The sequence below is a fragment of the Neofelis nebulosa genome, chromosome 9, assembly GCF_028018385.1.
Source record: "Neofelis nebulosa isolate mNeoNeb1 chromosome 9, mNeoNeb1.pri, whole genome shotgun sequence".
Taxonomy (NCBI): domain Eukaryota; kingdom Metazoa; phylum Chordata; class Mammalia; order Carnivora; family Felidae; genus Neofelis; species Neofelis nebulosa.
In genome coordinates, this window is record NC_080790.1 from 124,879,032 (window position 1) to 124,899,447 (window position 20,416).

The 20,416-nt window shown below is 40.9% G+C and overlaps 1 protein-coding gene across 1 annotated transcript in view; it reads left to right on the top strand.

Moving 5' to 3' along the window:
* Window positions 1-1,659: 1,659 nt before the first annotated feature.
* IFT52 (intraflagellar transport 52) overlaps window positions 1,660-20,416 on the top strand; it is a 34,033-nt gene continuing 15,276 nt past the window's right edge. The window contains exons 1-8 of the mRNA XM_058685669.1: window positions 1,660-1,802; window positions 3,553-3,677; window positions 4,544-4,631; window positions 8,247-8,376; window positions 8,656-8,731; window positions 9,815-9,886; window positions 15,384-15,510; window positions 18,742-18,828. Of these exons, the coding sequence (XP_058541652.1) occupies window positions 1,782-1,802; window positions 3,553-3,677; window positions 4,544-4,631; window positions 8,247-8,376; window positions 8,656-8,731; window positions 9,815-9,886; window positions 15,384-15,510; window positions 18,742-18,828 (726 nt within the window). The 5' untranslated portion in view covers window positions 1,660-1,781. The remainder of the gene's footprint in view (window positions 1,803-3,552; window positions 3,678-4,543; window positions 4,632-8,246; window positions 8,377-8,655; window positions 8,732-9,814; window positions 9,887-15,383; window positions 15,511-18,741; window positions 18,829-20,416) is intronic.

The following is a 20,416-nucleotide window of genomic DNA, read 5'->3' on the forward strand; positions in this document are numbered from 1 at the left end:
TGATATTGATCATACTTCTCCTATGTTTTTTGAGCACATTCTGATCTTTACATGCATTATCTACAATCCTCACAAGAAACCAGCATTTAGAAATTATTAACCTCACTTTTCAGATAAATATTCACTGAGAGATTAAGCAACTTGCCCAAGGTCACCCAGCTGGTACAAGGCACAGCCAGAACTGAACTTGGTGGCTGCTGCTTTTAAAACCCATGCTCTTCTACAGCCCCCATCAGTGGGAGAAATGCTCTGAGCAGGTACTCCTTTGGTTTTATAGTAAACACTGACTGCACATCAGGCAGAAGAACTCCAGACCTGTCCAAACTGTCGAGTGGCACGCCCTATGTACCCTTTCTAGTAGAATGTATCACTTCTTCTTCTTTTTTTTAATGTGTACTTATTTGAGAGAGCATGCACGCACAAGCAGGGGAGGGGCAGAGAGACAGGGCGAGAGAGAATCCCAAGCAGGCTCCAGGCTGCCAGCACAGAGCTCCACGTGGGGCTTGAACTTAGGAACCATGCAGGAGATAATGATCTGAGCCAAAATCAAGAGTCAGATGCTTAACCAACTGAGCCACCCAGGCTCCCCTCACTTCCATTTGTATTAATTTCGCACCAAAATACAGCATCTCCACTAAGAGAATTCTCAACCATCCTCTTCACTTTTTAACTTTGCAGTGGCAGTAGTTGTGTAAAGGCAACAAGAGTTGTGTGTTTCAAGCTCCTAAGACGACTGCTCTGTACTTAACTGAAGACTGTAACAAACATAAATGTGAACCAAAACCGTGGTGTGTCTCTGCTCGTTTGCGCCGGTGAGGCGGCGGCACTGCACACAGTCCACACACTCTCAGGGCAGGCAAGGGCTCCCCTGGAACAAACTGTGGCCTGTTGGTGGTTACTAGAGCCTGGTTTTTCATTTTGATGGCGATGGCTCTTTGGTGTAGCAGTTCCTTCTCCAGCCCATGCCTTATCAATATTACTCCGCTCATCCGGAGCGCCTTTCAGATCAGCTCTGGTCCCTCACAGCTCCCTTAGTGCAGTTTATATTTTCACTGTTTGGTAGGATCTGGCCAAGGTCCAACTCCCCGTCTGGGAAGGCCTAGAGGGCGAGTTCACCGTCATATCCTGGGCCTAGCACTTTGGCGCTCAGAGATGCGGGGCTAACTAAAGAGGAAGAACTATCTCGAGTGACCATTCGCACCCCTATACGTGTCCATCTTTCGCGGGGAAGGCTTCCCAAGGTGCCAAGTGGCCGAAACCCTTCCACAGCACGTATAAGAACCTCTCATCTGGCGTTTCCGACAGCTAGACTCGGTCCTCCACTCTCCGCCCGGATTCGCCCCGGAGCTGTGCGCCTGCGCTCTTGGGAGTTGAGGATGGGGCATTTCCCACCCGCCACCGCCGGAAGCCTTCACTTTCCTCCCTCAGGGTGGAGCGAAGTTTGGGCCCCAGGGTCCTACTACTTGTATCAGTCTCCAATAATACTTGATATTAAAGTACGAAACGAGATGGGTTTATTTTTGGCCTAAAGTTAATTCACGTTCTGTTTGGGTTTACCCCTCAACCAATGTAATGGTACAGTCCCACATTAGCTCCGCCCCCTGTCCTCCAGCCCCGTGACGCTCAAGGCGAAATGGCGTCTTCCGTTCTGTCGTCATCACGTTGGTTCGGAGGTAGGTCCACGCCGCAGTGCACGCCTCCCCAGCGCGCTGCCTCGCCTACGCCGTTGCTAAGCGGCCTTGGATACCTGGCCGCAGGATGCTGGGCGGTGTCAGGTGAAGATGGTGGTCACTGGGCCTCAGGTAAGAAGGGCTCCGACTGTGATGGGCCGGCATGGCCGTTGTAGCGTCCTGGGAGCTGGCGGGGGCCTCGCCGGCCTGTTCCTGGGGCCTCTGGACCAGTCTTGTGGAAAATCGAGGTCTTATGAGATAAAGTAAACTGAGGCCGCAGATACAGGCCCGGATCCCGAACTTCGGACTGCATTCGAATCTCCGTTGCCTGTGGCTGGGCTGTTTAGTTCTCTTGCTGAGTATCAGAGAGCATTGTCTCATCCCGTTTTCCTAGGAATCCTAGGAAATTGTTGGGAATTTGTCCTACAGCAGAAATAACGGCAAAGACAGACGTGTATAAATTCCAATAGGGTTTGTGAAGGCGAAATAATTGAAAAGATGTTCATGAAAGCAGTGGTGGAGTTCATTAGGGCATAATCATGCACTAGATCATGCAGCCACTATCCTAACCATGGAGACTTTTCTTTTAGTTAACTGAGAAAGGCTGGATAGGGTATTGTATGTACACATTGGGAAAACAATAGTGTACAAGGATGGTTGGAACATGAAAAGATAGTGGTGCTGTAATCATGAGGTTTGTTTTTGTTGAGCTTACAAAATGATTTTAAAGTTCAATTGGAAGAAAAAATATGAGACTAGCCAGGAAAATTCTAAAAAGTTAGTGAGGATTAGTTCTCCAGCACCACCAGATATTATAACATATTATAAAGTTATAATAATTAAAATAGTATAGAAATGAGCAGGAACTTACATGCAGATAGAAAATAATGGAATTCAGAATAGATCCAAGTACAAATACTTCTAGAGATTTATTATGTAGTCAAGGGGTATTTCAAATCAGCATTAAGAAGATGGTTTGATGTCAGGCAGCTTTATTGTAATTAAAAAAAAAAACAGTAATGAAGCTTATTTTGATCACCCAAATAAATTCCAAACAGACCAAATTTAACTTAACCACATAACAAAGTACTGGAAGAAAGCATTGTATTTGTAAACTTAGCACAGCAAAAAAAAAAATTTCTAAATATGTCATGTAATCCAAAAGCAAGAAAGGAAAAGATAAATACTATTGACTCTAAAAAATTTAAAACCTCTGTTTGGCTTCCAAAATTCCACCAAGCCAAACCAAAAAAGCTACTAGAAGCTAAGTCTAAAGACAGGTAAATCTATGAAAGTAATTAATGTCAGTTAGAAAAATATTAAACCAGGGGCGCGTGGGTGGCTCAGTCAGTTAAGTGTCCAGCTCTTGATTTCGGCACAGATCATGATCTCATGGTTAGTGAATTCAAGCCCCACATGGGGCCCTGCAGTTTGGAGCCTGTTTGGGATTCTCTCTCCCTTTCTCTCTGCCCCTCCCTCCCTCATGCTCTCTTTCTCTCAAAATAAATAAATAAACATTAAAAAAATAAAGAATCTGAAGGGCTATACCCCACACTTAACAGTAGTTAGCAGTCAGAAATCAGGTGGGCATCATGGTCTCAGGGCATAAAGGTAGGGTGATGGCAGGGCAGGGTCCTGAGAATAGGCTGGTGGGAAGGCCAGGGCCAGAGACAGGAAGCAAAAGCCAGAGATAGCCTCAGGTTTCTGCGGCTGTGAGTATGCATTTTACTCTCAATCTTTGAGAATTGTAGGGATTTGATAACTAGGTTGCAGCTGTATTTCCTCTCTTGATAAATTAGAAGAAGACTATTTTTTCCATTTATGGTCTTTTGGAATATTGTTTATTGTTTCATTTTTTCTGATCTCTTCTTTTTTCCATAAGGTAACCATGGAGAAAGAGCTTCGGAGCACCATTCTTTTCAATGCGTACAAAAAAGAAGTATTTACCACCAACAATGGCTATAAATCCATGCAGAAAAGACTTCGGAGTAATTGGAAGATTCAGAGGTGACCATATATATTGTTTTCCTTTCTAAGTGATGACAATAGCCTGCTGGTAATATTGGAAAGTCTTTACTTTCTTATGTAAGAGGTTGTTTAGGCAGGAGAAATTCAATATGAAGAATATTCAGAAGTAAATAAATTGATTATAGAGGCGCCTGGGTGGGTCAGTTGGTTGAGCATCCGACTCCTGATTTCGACTCCAGTCATGACCCCAGGGTCATGGGATTGAGCCCTACTTTGGGCCCCTCACTGAGCGTGGAATCTACTTGAGATTCTCTCTCTTCCTCTGCCCCTCTCCTCTGCTTGCTCGCTGCTTCTCAAAAAAAAAAAAAAAAAAAAAGTAAATAAATTATTATAAAAACATATTTTTTTAAAGTTGGCAATTAGTATATTAAGTTGTCCCCCAAATCACAAATCAAATAATTATTCTAATTACACATACACAACTTTTTAAGAGGTTAGAGGCTTTCTCCATATTTTAACTTCAGGCAATACTTCAGTTTAGGGAAAGGAAAGATGAGAATTCCTCTCTGCCTTTGTTGTGTGTGTAAATGGTTTTTCTTAATGGGTAAGGCTATGTAATTATACAAACTAATGTAGAGTTGATTGAATTAGTAGTTGGAAGACTCTTTATACTCTTGTATGTTTAATTTGGGCATCTTGGCCTAGGGGAAGTATTTGAGCAGAGGCTGATCTCAGACAAGCCTGTAGAAGGGATTCTCACTTTGGGAGAGAGGCTGTACCTGATACCTCTAAATCCCTTCATCTCTGGGCCTCTGTGGCCTCTGGTTCCATACAGTCTAGAGGCTAGAGTAATTCATAAATTGCTTTAAATTATGGATCTAACACTTTAAAAATCCTATTTCTAGTTTAAAAGATGAAATCACATCTGAGAAGCTAATTGGGGTGAAACTGTGGATTACAGCTGGGCCAAGGGAAAAATTTACTGCAGCTGAGGTAAGTAATATCCAAAAAGAAGAAATACAATGAGATGGTTGGCAGATGAGCTCTGAAATTCCGGATATGAATCCCACTTCACCATACACTGTATCACCTTAAGGTAATCACTTTCATCTCTTTTTTCATCGTGGAGTTGTTGTGATCATTAACTGAGATAATGCATATAAAGTGCCAGACACATAGTTGAGACTAATTAAATACTAGCCATACTTGTTTGCCACATTTGAAAATAGGAAAATTCCTTTTAAATTTAAGCTGTTTTTAATTCTATTTCATAGAGTAGACAAAGATAAACGTAAAACCCAGAACACAAGTATTGGTAAAAATGTAGAGAAATTGGAACCCATGTGCACTGTTGATGAAAAGGTAAAATGGCACAGCCATTATGGAAAACAGCATGGCAGTGCCTCAACAATTAAAAATAGAATTATCATATGATCCAGCAATCCTACTTCTAGATATATATCCAAAAAAATTGAAAGCAGAATCTCAAAGAGCTATTTGTACATTCATGTCTAAAGCAGCATTGTTCACAATAGCCAACAGGCAGAAGCAACCTAAGTCTACCAACAGATGAATGGATAAACAAAATGTGGCATACATGTGATAAATTACTATTCAGCCTTAAAAAGAGAGGCAATTCTGATACATGCTACACCATGGGTGAATATTGAGGATGTTAGGCTAAGTGAAATAAGCCAGTTACAAAAAGACCAGTACTGTATGATGCCATTTATACGACATATTTAGAGTAGTCAAATTCATATAAAGTTAGAATTGTGGTATTTTGATAGAGATTGCATTGAATGTGTACATTGCTTTGGGTAGTATAGACATCTTAACAGTCTTTGTTCTTCCAATCCATGTACATGGAATGTTTTTTCCATTTCTTTCTGTCATCTTCAGTCTCTATAGAACTAGAGTGTATTATGCTAAGGGAAATAAGTCAGAGAAAGACAAATATCCTATGATTTCATTCATATGTGGAATTTAAGAAACAAAACAGATGAACATAGGGGAAGGGAAGGAATAATAAGATAAAAACAGAGAAACAAACCATAAGAGACTCTTAAGGATAGAGAACAAACTGTGAGGGTTGTTGGAGGGAGGTGGGTGGGGAGATGAGCTAAATGGGTGATGGGCTTTAAGGAGGCCACTTGCTGGGATGAGCACTGGGTGTTATATGTAAATGATGAATCACTGGGTTCTACTTCTGAAACCAGTACTACAGTGTATGTTAACTAACTTGAATTTAAATAAATAAACTAAAAGAAAAAAAAATCGAGGTAGCCAGTGTTCGAGGAGGGGGAAATGGGGAGTTGTTTAATGGGTCTTGAGCTTCAGTTTTGCAAGATGAAAAGAGTTTTAGGGATGGATTGTGGTGATGGTTGCAAATAATGTGAATGTGCTTAACACTACTTAACACTACTTAATAGTTAAGATGGTAAATTTTATGTTATGTGTATTTTACCACAACTAAACAGAAACCCCAGAACACAGCAAGAGCCTTTCTCACAGAGATGTGAAAGTGCTTTGGTGCTCAGGGAGGGTTGTGGGGAGTAGGGAGGTGGTGGCAGGGTGGCACCGGTGTGGTCCAGTCTTCTGCTCTGACTTTGGATGGGGACATAGGGAGGAGGTCCACAGGGAAGTATTTCTGTTCTTTTGTTTGTTGACCCAACTGCAAGGCCACCTTGTCACCTGAGAAGAGACATAACTGATCAGGTTCATTGAGAGAAGGAACAGGAATTCCTATTAGGAACATGGAGGTGGCCAGCTGCCCCCACCCAGTGAGAGCCTGAGGGAAATGTACACACAGTGTGCAGTGGCCTGCAAGGGAATACTATATTCCATATTCCCCGTTGATTTGGAGTGGCCTCACGCTACACGCTACCTCCCTTCTCCTCCTCCCCGACTCCCCTCCCCCCCCCCAACTTCCCTTCTCCAGCTAGTGAAGACAAAGAGACGTGAGGAGGTTTTGCTGAGGAGCAGGCAGTGTCAGGAAAGCCAGGGCATCTGGAAAGAGGGTCAGAGATAGGTGCCTGGTCCTTTCCCCAAGAGGGAACAGGCACTAGGTCAAACCTTACTTCGAGCTCTTAGAGATGGAAGGCAGTGGCTTCCAAATGATAGAATTCCTTGAGAGGCATATTTAGCCTAATAAAATGTTCTCACACCAGACCAGTTCCTGGCACCTTGCCTTCACTTTAGAGGTGGAACGAGGTAGGAAGGAAAGGCAGAAGCACTTTTAACTTTTTTATTTTATTTTATTTTTAATTTAAATTTTAGTTAACATGCAGTGCAACATTGGTTTCAGGAGTAGAATTCAGTGATTCATCACTTACATACACCTTTATTATTCTGAATTGAAAAGCCCAGGTAATATAACCCACCACCATTGAAAAAAGTGTCTCAACTGTAATGTAGTTAAAAAAAATGAGTTATAAAAGAACATGTGTACTTCAAATTGTCAATGTTTTGGTGTATAAACACTAGAAGAATATCAGTTTGTTACTTCTTGAGCATACATACATTAGAGCACCTCTTGATATTCCACATTTTGAAACAAAGGCTAAATAGGTATGTAGGATCCCCATGAAGGGCACAGTCTTGTGCAGAGTTCAGGATCTGTGAAATTATGTCTCATTTGGGAGCAAGCCCCCTTGGTGATGTTAACTGTTGCACTATCTTCTATATTTGGGGGGCTGGGAGAGAGAAGGAAATCCAGGGAGTGTGCAAGAGCACAAAGGTTTGTCTGTAGCAAAGCTGGGCTGGGCCAGTGGTTTCCAAAGTGGGATGTGTGTGATCAATCACTGAGGTGCCAGGGGGAAATGATATTTGTCATATCTTTATTATCCTTCACATTTTTCCTTTTTGGGAGGATGTTCTATAATTATATAAATATACATACTTTACTTTTCACATTATTTGCTGTTGGGGTGCTTGAGGAAAGTTGAGGGACTATTGGTCTAGACCACTCACCCCAGGTTTTCTCAGGCTGGGTCAGCAAGGTCAGCCCTAGATTTTTCTCCCTTCTCTAGCTTTGTGAAAACAAGAGAGAGCTTCCTAGAAGATAAGCAGATGCCATGCATTTCTCACTAGGGCTTGATCAGTCAGTGACTTGACCAGAATTGCTCCCTGGGGGTGGTGTACAATACTCTCATCCTGAGTCCGTGGCTGGCAGGGCAAGGTATGGTCTGGAGCGATAGTGTTCAACCATGGGTGATTTTTTTCTACACACTCTCCCCTGGCCCCAGGGGACATTTGGCCATGTCTGAAGACCTTGTTGGTTGTTGGCAGGAGAGGGTAGGTGCAATTGGCATCTGGTAGATTGAGACCGGGGATGCTGCTCAATGACCTGTGAGCTTCTTTTAGCTAATACTTTCCACTTTGAGTTTGCTTTCCAGATAGTCAGTGTGGAAAATGTCAATTCAGTTTGAGTATTTTGGAACTTTGTACTTAAAAACAAACTTGAAATCCTACATAGAGAGTAAATTTTATATATCTTACAGATGTTTATATTTAAGTGCCTCATAGATTTATTTATTTTTCTTCATAGTACTTTGGACAGAAGTCTTTGGGGTATATTCATAGATTTTTTTTTTTTCTTTTATGTAGTTTGAAGTCCTGAAGAAATACCTTGATGGTGGTGGTGATATCCTTGTGATGCTAGGAGAGGGTGGGGAATCCAGATACGACACCAATATTAACTTTCTCCTGGAAGAATATGGAATCATGATTAATAATGGTAATTATTATCATTTTAGTAGAGGTAGCCGTTTCCTATTTATTATACATACTGTAGTCCTCTGGACCTAATAGTACAATGGGAAGAGCCCTGGGCTGAGGGTGCATGGTCCGGCATTCTGATCTCAGTGGCGGTCTGAGCCTTCTGGGGCTTTTTCCATTTAGAAAGTGGGAGGAATTGCAACAGAGTTCCAGGGTTTCTTACAGGTCAAGTTTGTATTCATCTGATATCAAACCTATTTCTAATTAAGGTGCAACTTCCTCTCTTTGCCCTTTAAAGATGCTGTGGTTAGAAATGTATATTATAAGTATTTCCATCCTAAAGAAGCTCTGGTTTCCAATGGAGTCTTGAATAGGTAAGCATGTTGAAAGCAGAAATGTTTTTACAAATAATTCCTATCTTCTCTCCTCTCTTCTCACACATTCTTTTCGCTGGCCCTTTCTTGCCTTTTTGTTTTATTTCACTATATTGTAATTTATTTTACTGTATTACTTCTCATTCCTCAAGTTATATTCCTCCCATCTTTTGAAACCTTATTCCACATTCACCTTTTTGTCAGTTAATGCACTCAGCTATAAGCACAGAAAACCCTATTCAAATGGGATTAAACAATAAAGAGACTTTACTGATTCATGTCATTGAAAAGCCCAGAAATAGGGCAGGGTTAGGGTGTGGATTGAAAATTCATGATGTTGTCGGGTTCCAGTTCCATTGCTCTCCAGTTCTCTTGGCGTTGCTCTCCTTTGTGTGTGGGCTCAATAGTTTTAGCAGTTCCCAAATTTATATCTGCACGCCACATCATGAGAGCCTGTCTTGGTCACAGCGTTCCCAGCAAGAGTAGTCCTGCAGTTTGCTCTGGTGGAGCTGGCCTAGGCCACATGCCCATCCTGAACTGGTCACTGTGGCAGGAGACATAGAATACCCTGATGGTAGGGCGAGGTCATATTCTCTACCCCTGGAGCCTGGGATGAAGTTAATTTTTTTTCTGATTTACTGGATCTTAGAGGATAAATTAGGGGCTTTGGCGAAGTGGGAAATGAATGCATGAGAGGAACACCATCAGGTGGCCTCTGTGAGCTTTTCCCTATATTCAAAAATTTTCATTCCACGCTTGAATTCGCTACATGCCAGGCACTCTGCTGAGTCTGATGATATGGAGTCTAGAATATAGGACTAGAATGTGGGTCTAGTCTAGAATGTGGTCTAGTATATTGATCCTTCCCTCAGGAGTCAAGAAAGAACTGATCCTCATATTTTAATGTTAACTTTTGCAAGCTACACAAAGTGGTGTAGGTGTATAGATGTACCTTTATTTAAGTTTCAAGAATTACATTTTGAACAAGTCTGAAAAATGCTTGCAGTTCATTCATACTTATTATTAATGAATGGGGTGTGAAATTCTAAAAATATTTTGTTTACTAGATTTTTTTTCTTCAAGGGAAATCAGCCGAGCTGCAGGGAAGGCTGTGCCTGGAATCATTGATGAGGAGAGCAGTGGTAACAATGCCCAGTGAGTGTGTTTTCTGAGGCTACCTAAAGAGGATGTATTTATCATTTTAAAGAGTTTTCTTTTTCAAAGTGAAGAGTTTTCATTTCTGATTACAAAAGTCATTCTTACCAAAAAAAACATTGTGAATAGTTCAAAGGAAGAAAATAGAAGCCCTCCACTGTAAATGTATGCTCCTTTCCCCAAAGATAATTATTCTTTTTTTTTCACTTTTTTTTAATCTTTATTTATTTTTGAAGGAGAGAGAGACAGAGTGTGGGTGGGGGAGGGGCAGAGAGAGAGGGAGACACAGAATCCGAAGCAGGCACTAGGCTCCGAGCTGTCAGCACAGAGCCCAATGCGGGGCTCGAACTCACAAACTGCGAGATCGTGACCTGAGCTGAAGTCGGACGCTCAACCGACTGAGCCACCCAGGCGCCCCAAGACAATTATTCTTAATACTATGGTATTTAGATTTCTAGATTTTTTTCATATATAAAAATACAGATAGGTACCATATCCTTTTAATGACTAGATTAAATTTGAGTTATTCTAAGTTATCTAACCAATCTCCTATTATTGAACATTTAGGTCATTTATGACATTTTGCTTTATGTATTTATGTATTCATTTATTTATTTTAAAGTTTTTACTTAATCTCTACCCCCAACGTGGGGCTTGAACTCATGACCCTAAGATCAAGAGTTGCATGCTCTTTTGACTGAGCCAGTCAGGAGCCCTGGTGATATTTTGTTTTAATAGTTAAACCTAACGTTTATTGAACACTTACTCTGTGACAGGAATTTTTACCTCTTTCTAATCATCACAACAACACACTAAGATTATAGACGAGATACCAGAGAGGTTAATTGCCCAAGCTCACTTGACTAATAAGTGTCAGAACTTAGTTTTAAACTTCTGCTCCATGGCCTGTACTCTGAACTTCTGCTCCATGTTGATATTACAAACAGAATTTTATATTTGTTACTATAAATGAAGCACTTGGTGAATGTCTTTGTATGTACAATTTTTGTGCACTTATACAGATATTTTAGTAAGGCTAGATTCATAGCATTAGAACCTCTGGGTCAAGGGTTTTCCAATTGATGCATTGCCAAATGTGATACTTCGGTAAATTGCCCTCCAGGTAGTCTATAGCACTTATTGTCCCTATGAACGTGCTCCTTTTTCCTCTCTTGCCAGCTTGCAGTATTCTAGTGAAGGTGATATCTCTTTCTTTTAATTTGCATTTCTTTGATTATTACTGAGTAGGATGACCTTTAAAATCTTTTGGCTGATTGCATTTCTTCTGTGAATTTCCTCTTCACTACTTTATGCCCATTTTTATTGTGATGGTTTGTCTTTTCTTATGCATTTATAAGACTTCCCTGTGTTGCAGATATTTTTTCCAGTTTACCTTTCTATTTTGAGGTATTTCACCCCATAGGACTTGAACATTTTATGGACTTAAAGCATATTATAAAACTCTAGTGATTAAAATAATGTGGTACTAACACAGAAATAGTGAAAAATAAATAAATTAGAATCAGACTCAATATATATGAGAGGTGGGAATTATTAGTTTATAGTAAAAGTGACGTTACAAACTATTGGAGAATGGATAGCACAATTGTGGGTAACCATTTGACAAAATATTTCCATTTTCACAACACACTCATATATTTCAGATGGATTAAAAGTTTAAATGTTAAAAATATAAAACCATAAAAGTACTACAAAAAAAGTATGGGCGAATATTTTATAATCTTAGAGTAGGGAAGATCTTTCTTAGGATAAAACCAAGGTAAAGTAAAGGGGAAAAACGTATGGCAATACATATCATAGAGTTAATATTATTGATATTCAAGAACCATAATCTAATTTTTTAAAATTTATGTCCAAGTTAGTTAACATATAGTACAATAAATTCAGGAGTAGAATCCAGTAATTCATCACCTACATATAACACCCAGTGCTCATCCTAACAAGTATCCTCCTTAATGCCCCTTGCCCATTTAGCCTGTCCCCCCACCCAAAATCCCTCTAGCAACCCTCAGTTTGTTCTCTGTATTTAAGAGTCTCTTATGTTTTGTCCCCCTCCCTGTTTTTATATTATTTTTGCTTCCCTTCCTTTATGCTCATGTGTTTTTTTTCTTTTTTTAATTTTTTTTTAAATGTTTATTTATTTTTGAGAGTGAGAGAGACAGAGCATGAGTGGGAGAGGGGCAGACAGAGAGGAAGATACAGAATCTGAAGCAGGCTCCAGGCTCTGAGCTGTCAGCACAGAGCCCAACACGGGGCTCAAACTCACGAACCGTGAGATCATGACCTGAGCTGAAGTCAGACACTTAACCGACTGAGCCACCCAGGCGCCCCTATGTTCATCTGTTTTGTGTCTTAAATTCCACATACGAGTTAAGTCATATGATATTTGTCTTTCTCCGACTGACCAATTTCATTTAGCGTAATATACTCTGGTTCCATCCATGTTGTTGCAAATGGCAAGATCTCATTCTTTTATATTGTCGAGTAATATTCCATTGTATATACTTACCATATCTTTATGCATTCATCAGCCGACAGACATTTGGGCTCTTTCTGTACTTTGGCTATTGTCAGTAGTGCTACTATAAACATTGTGGTGCATGTGTCCCTTCGAAACAGCACGCCTGTATACTTTGGATAAATACCTAGTAGTGCAATTGCTGGGTTGTAGGGTAGTTCTATTTTTAATTTTTTGAGGAACCTGCATACTGTTTTCCAGAGTGGCTGCACCAGTTTGCATTCCCACCAGCAGTGCAAAAGAGATCCTCTTTCTCCACATCCTCGCCAACATCTGTTGTTGCCTGACTTGTTAATGTTAGCCATTCTGACAGGTGTGAGGTGGTCTCTCATTGTGGTTTTGATTTGTATTTCCCTGATGATGAGTGATGTTGAGCATCTTTTCATGTGTCTGTTAGCCATCTGGATGTCTTCATTGGAAAAGTGTCTATTCATGTCTTTTGCCCATTTCTCTACTGGATTATTTGTTTTTTGGGTGTTGAGTTTATAGATTTTGGATAGTAACCTTTTATCTGATATGTCGTTTGCAAATATCTTCTCCCATTCCATTGGCTTTTAGTTTTGCTGATTGTTTCCTTCACTGTGCAGGGGAGGGGCAGAGAGAGAGGGGGAGACAGAAGATCTGAAGTGGGCTCTGCATTGACAGACTGACAACAGCTAGCCCCGATGCGGGGCTCAAACTCACAAACTGTGAGATCACGACCTAAGCCAAAGTCAGATCCTCAACTGACTGAGCCACCCAGGTGTCCCGATCATAATCTAATTCTTAAACTTTGTGTCAGCTTATCCAGTTGGTGTAGGTAAAAGCACTTGGACTTGGAGGTAAAAATTTTCATTTTTGTGTCTTACTTGCAAGGTGACCCAGGCAAGTTACTCTTAGCTTCTGTTCCCATGTCTGTGTAATGGAGACAATATGAATCTTACAAAGTTGTTGGGAAAATCTAGTGAGGCCATACTTGTAGAAGTGCTTGGTAAGGCACATGACATAGTATCTTACCTGCTGTTGCATTATTATGTCCTCAGTTGTGAAGGGCAGAGGGCTGGTTGGTTATTTTCTGGGTCATCCTGGAAGCAGCACTTTCTGGGCAGGCTTTGAAATGTGGGGAACTAGTTGTGCTTTATGTTTGGAGATATCTTGACCTATTGGAGTCTCAGGTTCTCATTTTGCCCATATTCTATCATGTCCCTTTTCCCTTCTCTCAGCCATAGCCTCACCGGCTTTGTTTCAATTCCTTAAATACACTACGTTCATTCCCACCTTAGGACCTCTACATATAAGGCCCTAAGGCCTTACATTTAAAGTTGTGAATACACTTTCCCAGTTATTCAGTCTGCTAATCTTACTCATTCGTGTGTGGTTTGGAAAAGTCCTGTTTTTGTTTTTTGCATGGGTGTATAGCCTTATGTTCAAAGTCTTATCAAAATGTCAGTCTGATTGATTTCTTAGTAATAATAAAAGAAATAGAGGAGTATAAATAATAGCTGACAGTTTTCATCATATGACTCAAGTGTCCGTTCTCCCTTCCTCCTTGCGAATCATCTCCTTAGAGTGCGTTTGGGGAAAGTGTGGGGCAAGGATATGCACCGACATCCATGTAACCATTTTCCCCACATCCCTTTTCTTCCTGCATGGCAGCTATTCATTTTTTTTTTTTAATTTTTTTTTAACGTTTATTTATTTTTGAGACATAGAGAGACAGAGCATGAGTGGAGGAGGGACAGAGAGAGAGGGAGACACAGAATCGGAAGCAGGCTCCAGGCTCTGAGCCATCAGCCCAGAGCCCGATGCGGGGCTCGAACTCACGGACCGCGAGATCGTGACCTGAGCTGAAGTCGGACGCTTAACCGACTGAGCCACCCAGGCGCCCCGGCAACTGTTCATTTATTTCTGCTTCTGGCCTAGGATTCATGGCCTATGGTCCCCTTCCCTGGGCTACTGCTTGGGTAGGGATGAAAAGGGGAGAATGGAGAATGTGGGGCAGGTGCCACTTCTCACCCACAATATGACACAGAAGTCAGAGGGATAGGTGAGACTTGACTGAAGGGAGGGGAAGACTTAACACTAGCAGGAAATCACTGTGAACTTAAGCTAAAAAGAAAATTCTTTTAGCTTGGTCTAAGAGAAATGAAAATTAACATTATCTTTATAGGGAGCTCTTCATGGGTGCTTCCCCCCACCCCCTGCCGATTTCTAACTTTATGCTTTGTTATAAGATTCCTGTTGCTCTCCATTCTGAGAGCACTTCCTTCAAATAACTACCTTTGCAGAGCTCCATCTTACTTTCAGTAAAACCTTAACCCCTCCTGCAGGGGTTGTCCATACTGCAGGGTCTGCATCCCACCCTTACCCGCCCCTCCCCCGCTCCTCCACCATCCTATACCCTTTCCAGGAGTACATTGCCTCAAGTCAGACTGATTCACTCTAGATACTCTTAGGTCTTATTACGACACAGTAGGGGAACGACTCCAAGGCAGGTCTGTGTAGCAGGTCTTTATTCACATAAGTACTCACTGGTAACACAGCCTTCTAATGACAGCCACTCATTCCTGGAGATAACACCAGTCAGATCTCTAAGGAAGAGGAAAATGTTTACCTGGAAGACATTGTCACACAGAGCAAGCTCATTTATAGCTCTAGTTCAGCTCTTAGATGAGACTCCTCTTCTTCCTCCTCCTCCTCCTCCATAGGGATTTCTTTAGTTCTTCTAGTTACAGTCATTTACACATACAATGAGAAGTTAATTTACATTGATATATTTTTAAATGCTTTATTAAACCAGTAGCTAGAGTTATACCAGTTTTTGAGTTAACAAACTAAAGCTTAGAGAAAATTTTTTTTACGTGTTTTTTTTTTAATTTTGTGTTTGATTTTGAATTGTTCAAGAAGCACTGAGATTATGTTCAGAAAATTTTTATTCATTTTTTAAAAAATTTTGATGATTTCTTTCATTTCTTACAGGGCTCTCACCTTTGTCTATCCTTTTGGTGCCACGTTGAGTGTCATGAAACCAGCAGTGGCTGTTCTGTCCACAGGCTCTGTCTGTTTCCCGCTGAACAGACCCATTCTGGCTTTCCATCACTCGAAGGTACAGCCTTTCTTAGATATGGGTGGATATGTTATTTTTATTATTGAAATAATAAAAACTATTTCCAGAGGGGTTTCTTGTATTTTCTCATTGGTCTTTACAACAGCCCTGTGAGGTAGTACTTCAATTAACTATACTTTACTTATGGGGAAATAGCAGATTGTCCAATAATCGATGGAGTCAAGACTTAAACCCAGCTCTTATCATTCTAAATCCACAGCTATTCCACTGTAGCATGAGGCTGTCTATATTATAACCGTCTGTAACTACAGGCTGTCATTCTGAGTGTAAGAGGACCCATTCAGGGAAAGGTTGAGTTAACAAACTATACCAAAACACACAGAATTGTACTGCCTTTATTTTAGTTTGTCCCAGAGCAACATGTCAGAAGACTAGTTGTCATCCTGGAGACCCCACAAAATGTGGGAGCATGTAGTCCCAGAGGACATAGCCCCTCTCATTGCGACCCCACTTATCCACTGCCTTAAAAAAATTTTTTTTATTATTTATTTTTGAGAAACAGAGAGACAGAACATGAGTGGGGGAGGGGCAGAGAGAGACGGAGACACAGAATCTGAAGCAGGCTCCAGGCTCCGAGCTGTCAGCACAGAGCCCGATGGGGGGCTTGAACCCACAAGCCATGAGATCATGACCTGAGCCGAAGTCAGACATTCAACCGAGCCACCCAGGTGCCCCACCACTGCCTTTTAATTCGTGTTTTGCTGAATTCACCTTTATTTGTCTACCAATCACCAGCTGACCTCCCAGTTTTTCTTTAGTTCCTCATATCCTATTTTTCTTTGTGGGATTTAGGTATTTTTCCCTTCCATATTTAAAAGCTCTGACCTCATTTTATTAGAAAGTAAATAAATATCTATGCTGTGTTTGAAAGTGATATTTAGACAAAATTCAAAATATGGTCCCCTTCCCTGGGCTACTGCTAGGGAAGTAGTTATAGTTATTATGGGGGCGCCTGGGTGGCTTGGTCGGTTAAGCGTCCGACTTCGGCTCGGGTCATGATCTCACGGTCCGTGAGTTCGAGCCCCGCGTCGGGCTCTGTGCTGACAGCTCAGAGCCTGGGGCCTGTTTCAGTTTCTGTGTCTCCCTCTCTCTCTGCCCCTCCCCTGTTCATGCTCTGTCTCTCTCTGTCTCAAAAATAAATAAACATTAAAAAAAAAATAGTTATTATGATTGTTATTCTCTCCCAAAAAACTGGAAATATTTCTTTAAAATTAAAGTATTAAATGATTTAAGATGTGGAAATAATTGGTCTACATAAACTGTCACTTAGGCACAAAAGTAATGAGACACTGTTTTTAAGGGGCCTCTGGTAGTGTAATACCAGAACTATAATTATTTTTTTATTTTTTAACACAGAGATTCTACCTGGCTTAATTAGTGGATTTTTATGAAGCATCTATTAGATACAGAGTTCTATGCTAACTGTGGTGATTCTTCTTGAACTCATGAGATTATCATCTGCCCATTGCCTAACTATTTAAAGCCTGTTTTCCTAACAGGTGTTTAGTCCTGCCTTATAAATACAATCTTTCAGAGAGGATGTTGCCTGTCACTTTTAAGTTTGTGAGATAAACCAGTGGAAGGGGGGGGGAGCAGTGCTGTCTCCTTGCCCAGGGTCATTGCCTTCTTGAGCTTGTCATGATCTTTTCTAGGTGTTTTACTAGGATAGACTCAATAATATCGAAAGAGCAAATCAGTCCTTGAGTAGATATACTCTTATTTAATTGGAATAAATTATAGACAAAAGCTGGAAAAGGAAGCTGAAGACAACGGTAGGATCTCCATAGGATCTCCATCGGACAGAATAAAAGGATTAAAGGAAGATCTGTAATCTATTTGAAATAAAGGAGGTAGGGAAAAAAATAATATTAAAGAAAAATTCTAGGCCTAACTGTGGGTAGTAGTAAGAAGGAAAGTCCTTTCCTCTTCCTGTATTTAGTTACATATGTCAGTTCAAATCGCAGCAGAGTTCACTCGGCGCTCCCCCATTCTTTCTGTGCGTTTCCACCAGATTCACTTCCTGTTCTCAGTAACTGATGTGTTTTCAATGGTTGTGTTATAGCAATAGTGTTATTTTTCCTATGAGACATTTGCTTTTAATGTGGTACAAGTCACAGTTCGTTTTGCAAATTTTGTTTTATTTATAGAATTTGTCTATTTGTATCTCTTGAGAGTCCTTCTTTCATAGTACCTTACAGCTGTGCCAATTCCCTGATGCTGCTAGAAAAACCGCATTTGTTTTGCAGTTTGAACATTGCGCTGTTTTTCCCATTACAAAAGTAATTTATGCTCATTGTAGACAAATTGAAAATACAGTCATGATAGAAAAAAAAGAATGCCTCTCACTACAAAACTGATGTCTTGATCATTTTGCTTTGGCTTATGTTTGCTGGTTTGCTTCATGGGCTTTACGCTAGGGTGACTGTACAGCGTCTGGTATACTGTTTTTTTTTTTAACCTAATGTTATGACAAAAGCATTCTTCCATGTCACTGAAAACCCTGTGTCACTATAACTTCACGACTGGAGGATTTCTGTTATTCTTAACCACTTCTTCTGTGGTGAACATTTGGATTTCTCACTTTTTGTGATTATGACTGTAAAATTGTCCGGAGAGTCTTACCTGCTGTGTTGCATATGTTGACAGTTTCAGCAGTAATGTGTGAAAGAACTTATTTCACTGAGACTTGACCAACGCTGTTGATAGCCATCTTTTTCGTATTTATTAATCTGATCAGCAAAAATATTGTGTTTTGATTTTTTTTAAGTCACTAATTAAAGTGTTTTCTTATTAACCGATTCTTTCTTTTATGAATATTTCTTGCTCGTGTATTAGTGTTCCGTTTGGATCTTAAACACTGTCTTTTGGTACTCTAAAATATCTTTAGATCTTTACAGGTTGCTTTTGGATATTTTTTTCCTTTAAAATTCTAATCTTCGTTTACAAGTTAACTGGGAAAATACTGTAGAACCAGTTCACATTGCTTTTTTGTTAAAGTCAAATAGAAGGATATGGAAGTGTCTAAAATGAGAAGCATGTGGGAATGTAGTTGTGGTCATAGTTGATATTTTTAGACCATTAAAATCCTGATATGAATTGGCACTTAGTATATAAGACAGTTGCTCACATGATTCTGATGATGAGTTGTTGGAGACCAGGATGCTTGGGGTGCATTTCACGATCTATGTGACACTACTTTGTCATCAACAGAACCAGGGGGGGAAGCTGGCAGTTCTTGGCTCCTGTCACATGTTCAGTGACCAATATTTGGATAAAGAAGAAAACAGCAAAATCATGGTAAGCTCTTCTCTCTCATCACATTAATGTATAATGTGTATGATTTTCATGTCATTAAAAAAAATACTGCTAAGTTCATCTATTCATTTAAAACCAGCTTTTCAGGGGTGCCTGGCTGGTTCCGTCGGAAGAACATGGAACTCCTGATCTTGGGGTCGTGAGTTCGAGCCCCACACTGGGTGCAGAGATTACTAAAAAGAAATAAATAAACTTAAAAAAAAAAAAAAGATAGTAACAAAATAGAGAACAGCTCTTCAGCTCAGTTCCTCACACTAAGGATACAAAGTTGAGTCAGGCATAGTCATTGCTTTGAAAAAGTTTGTAGTACATTGAGAGAGAGCATGAGAGACAGAGACATATGTTTAGAAGGATGAGGTAAAGAGCATCTGGGTAGCTCAGTCAGTTGAGTGATTTCGGCTTGGGTCATGATCCCAGGGTCATGGGATCAAGCCCCACATTGGGCTCCCCTCTGAGCATGGGGCTTAGGATTCTTTCTCTCTTGCCCTTCTCCCTCCCTCACAGGTGTTCTCTGTCTCCCTCTTTAGAAAAAGAAGAGAAGGGAAGGATATGGTGAATGTTTTCAAGCATGCCAAATTGGGGTGGGAGCCAACCCTGGAGGTGAGGAGTAAGCTCAACCAGGGCCTCACACGTAAAGCCCAGGAACTTGAACTTTCTGCAGAAAGCTGTGGAGAGCCCATGTAGAGTGTCCAGCAGCCTTGAGCACGGTCAGATCTGTGTTTCAGAAAAACTCTTCTGTCAGGCATGTGGCAGGTGAGAGAGAGGAGGTGGAGTCAGTTATGAGGTTGGTAGAGTCAGCCAGGCAGCGAAGGACGCTGACATGAGTGAAGGTAGGGAAGGCGAGAATGAGGGGAAGGGCCGGCTGGCAGGAGCGGTGTCAGGAGCGGTTATGACAGGACTGGTCACTGGTGGATGTGGGGAATGAGGTAAAGGCATTGCAGTTGTTTGTCAGCTTTGTGTGGTGGAAACATGTCCTGTGAAGAATGACAGACGGTGGGTGCCAGAGCTGGACATTGGTGTGATTCTGGTGACTCACTTGCTGGAGGAAGGAGGTCCCCTGAACTTTTTCATTAATGGAACAAATTCCTTCAGCCTTAAGGACTGTTACTGGTTTGAGAGATTGATTAAGATCTTGTTTCTGTGGAATCTACATGAAATTCTAGTGTCTCTAGACACATTTCAGGGGTATCTAGATATAGTCCACTTTCTTTTTTTTTTTTAACTTTGTTTATTTTGAGAGAGTGAGAGAGAGAGAAAATGAGTGGGAAAGGGGCGGAGAGAGAGAATGCCAAGCAGGCTCTGCACCATCAGCATGGAGCCCAACGTGGAGCTCAATCCCAGCTGAGACCCCATGAGATCCCCTGTGAGAACATGACTTGAGCTGAAATCAAGAGTCAGATGCCCAGCACACTGAGCCACCCAGGCGCCCCGATACAGTCTACTTTATAGCACATTTATTTTTTTTAATAATTTTAAAATTATTTTCTAAAGTGATTGATTTATTTATTTAAATAATTTGGTGGGGGGGAGAGCACGAGCGGGGGAGGGGCAGAGAGAAGGGGACAGAGGA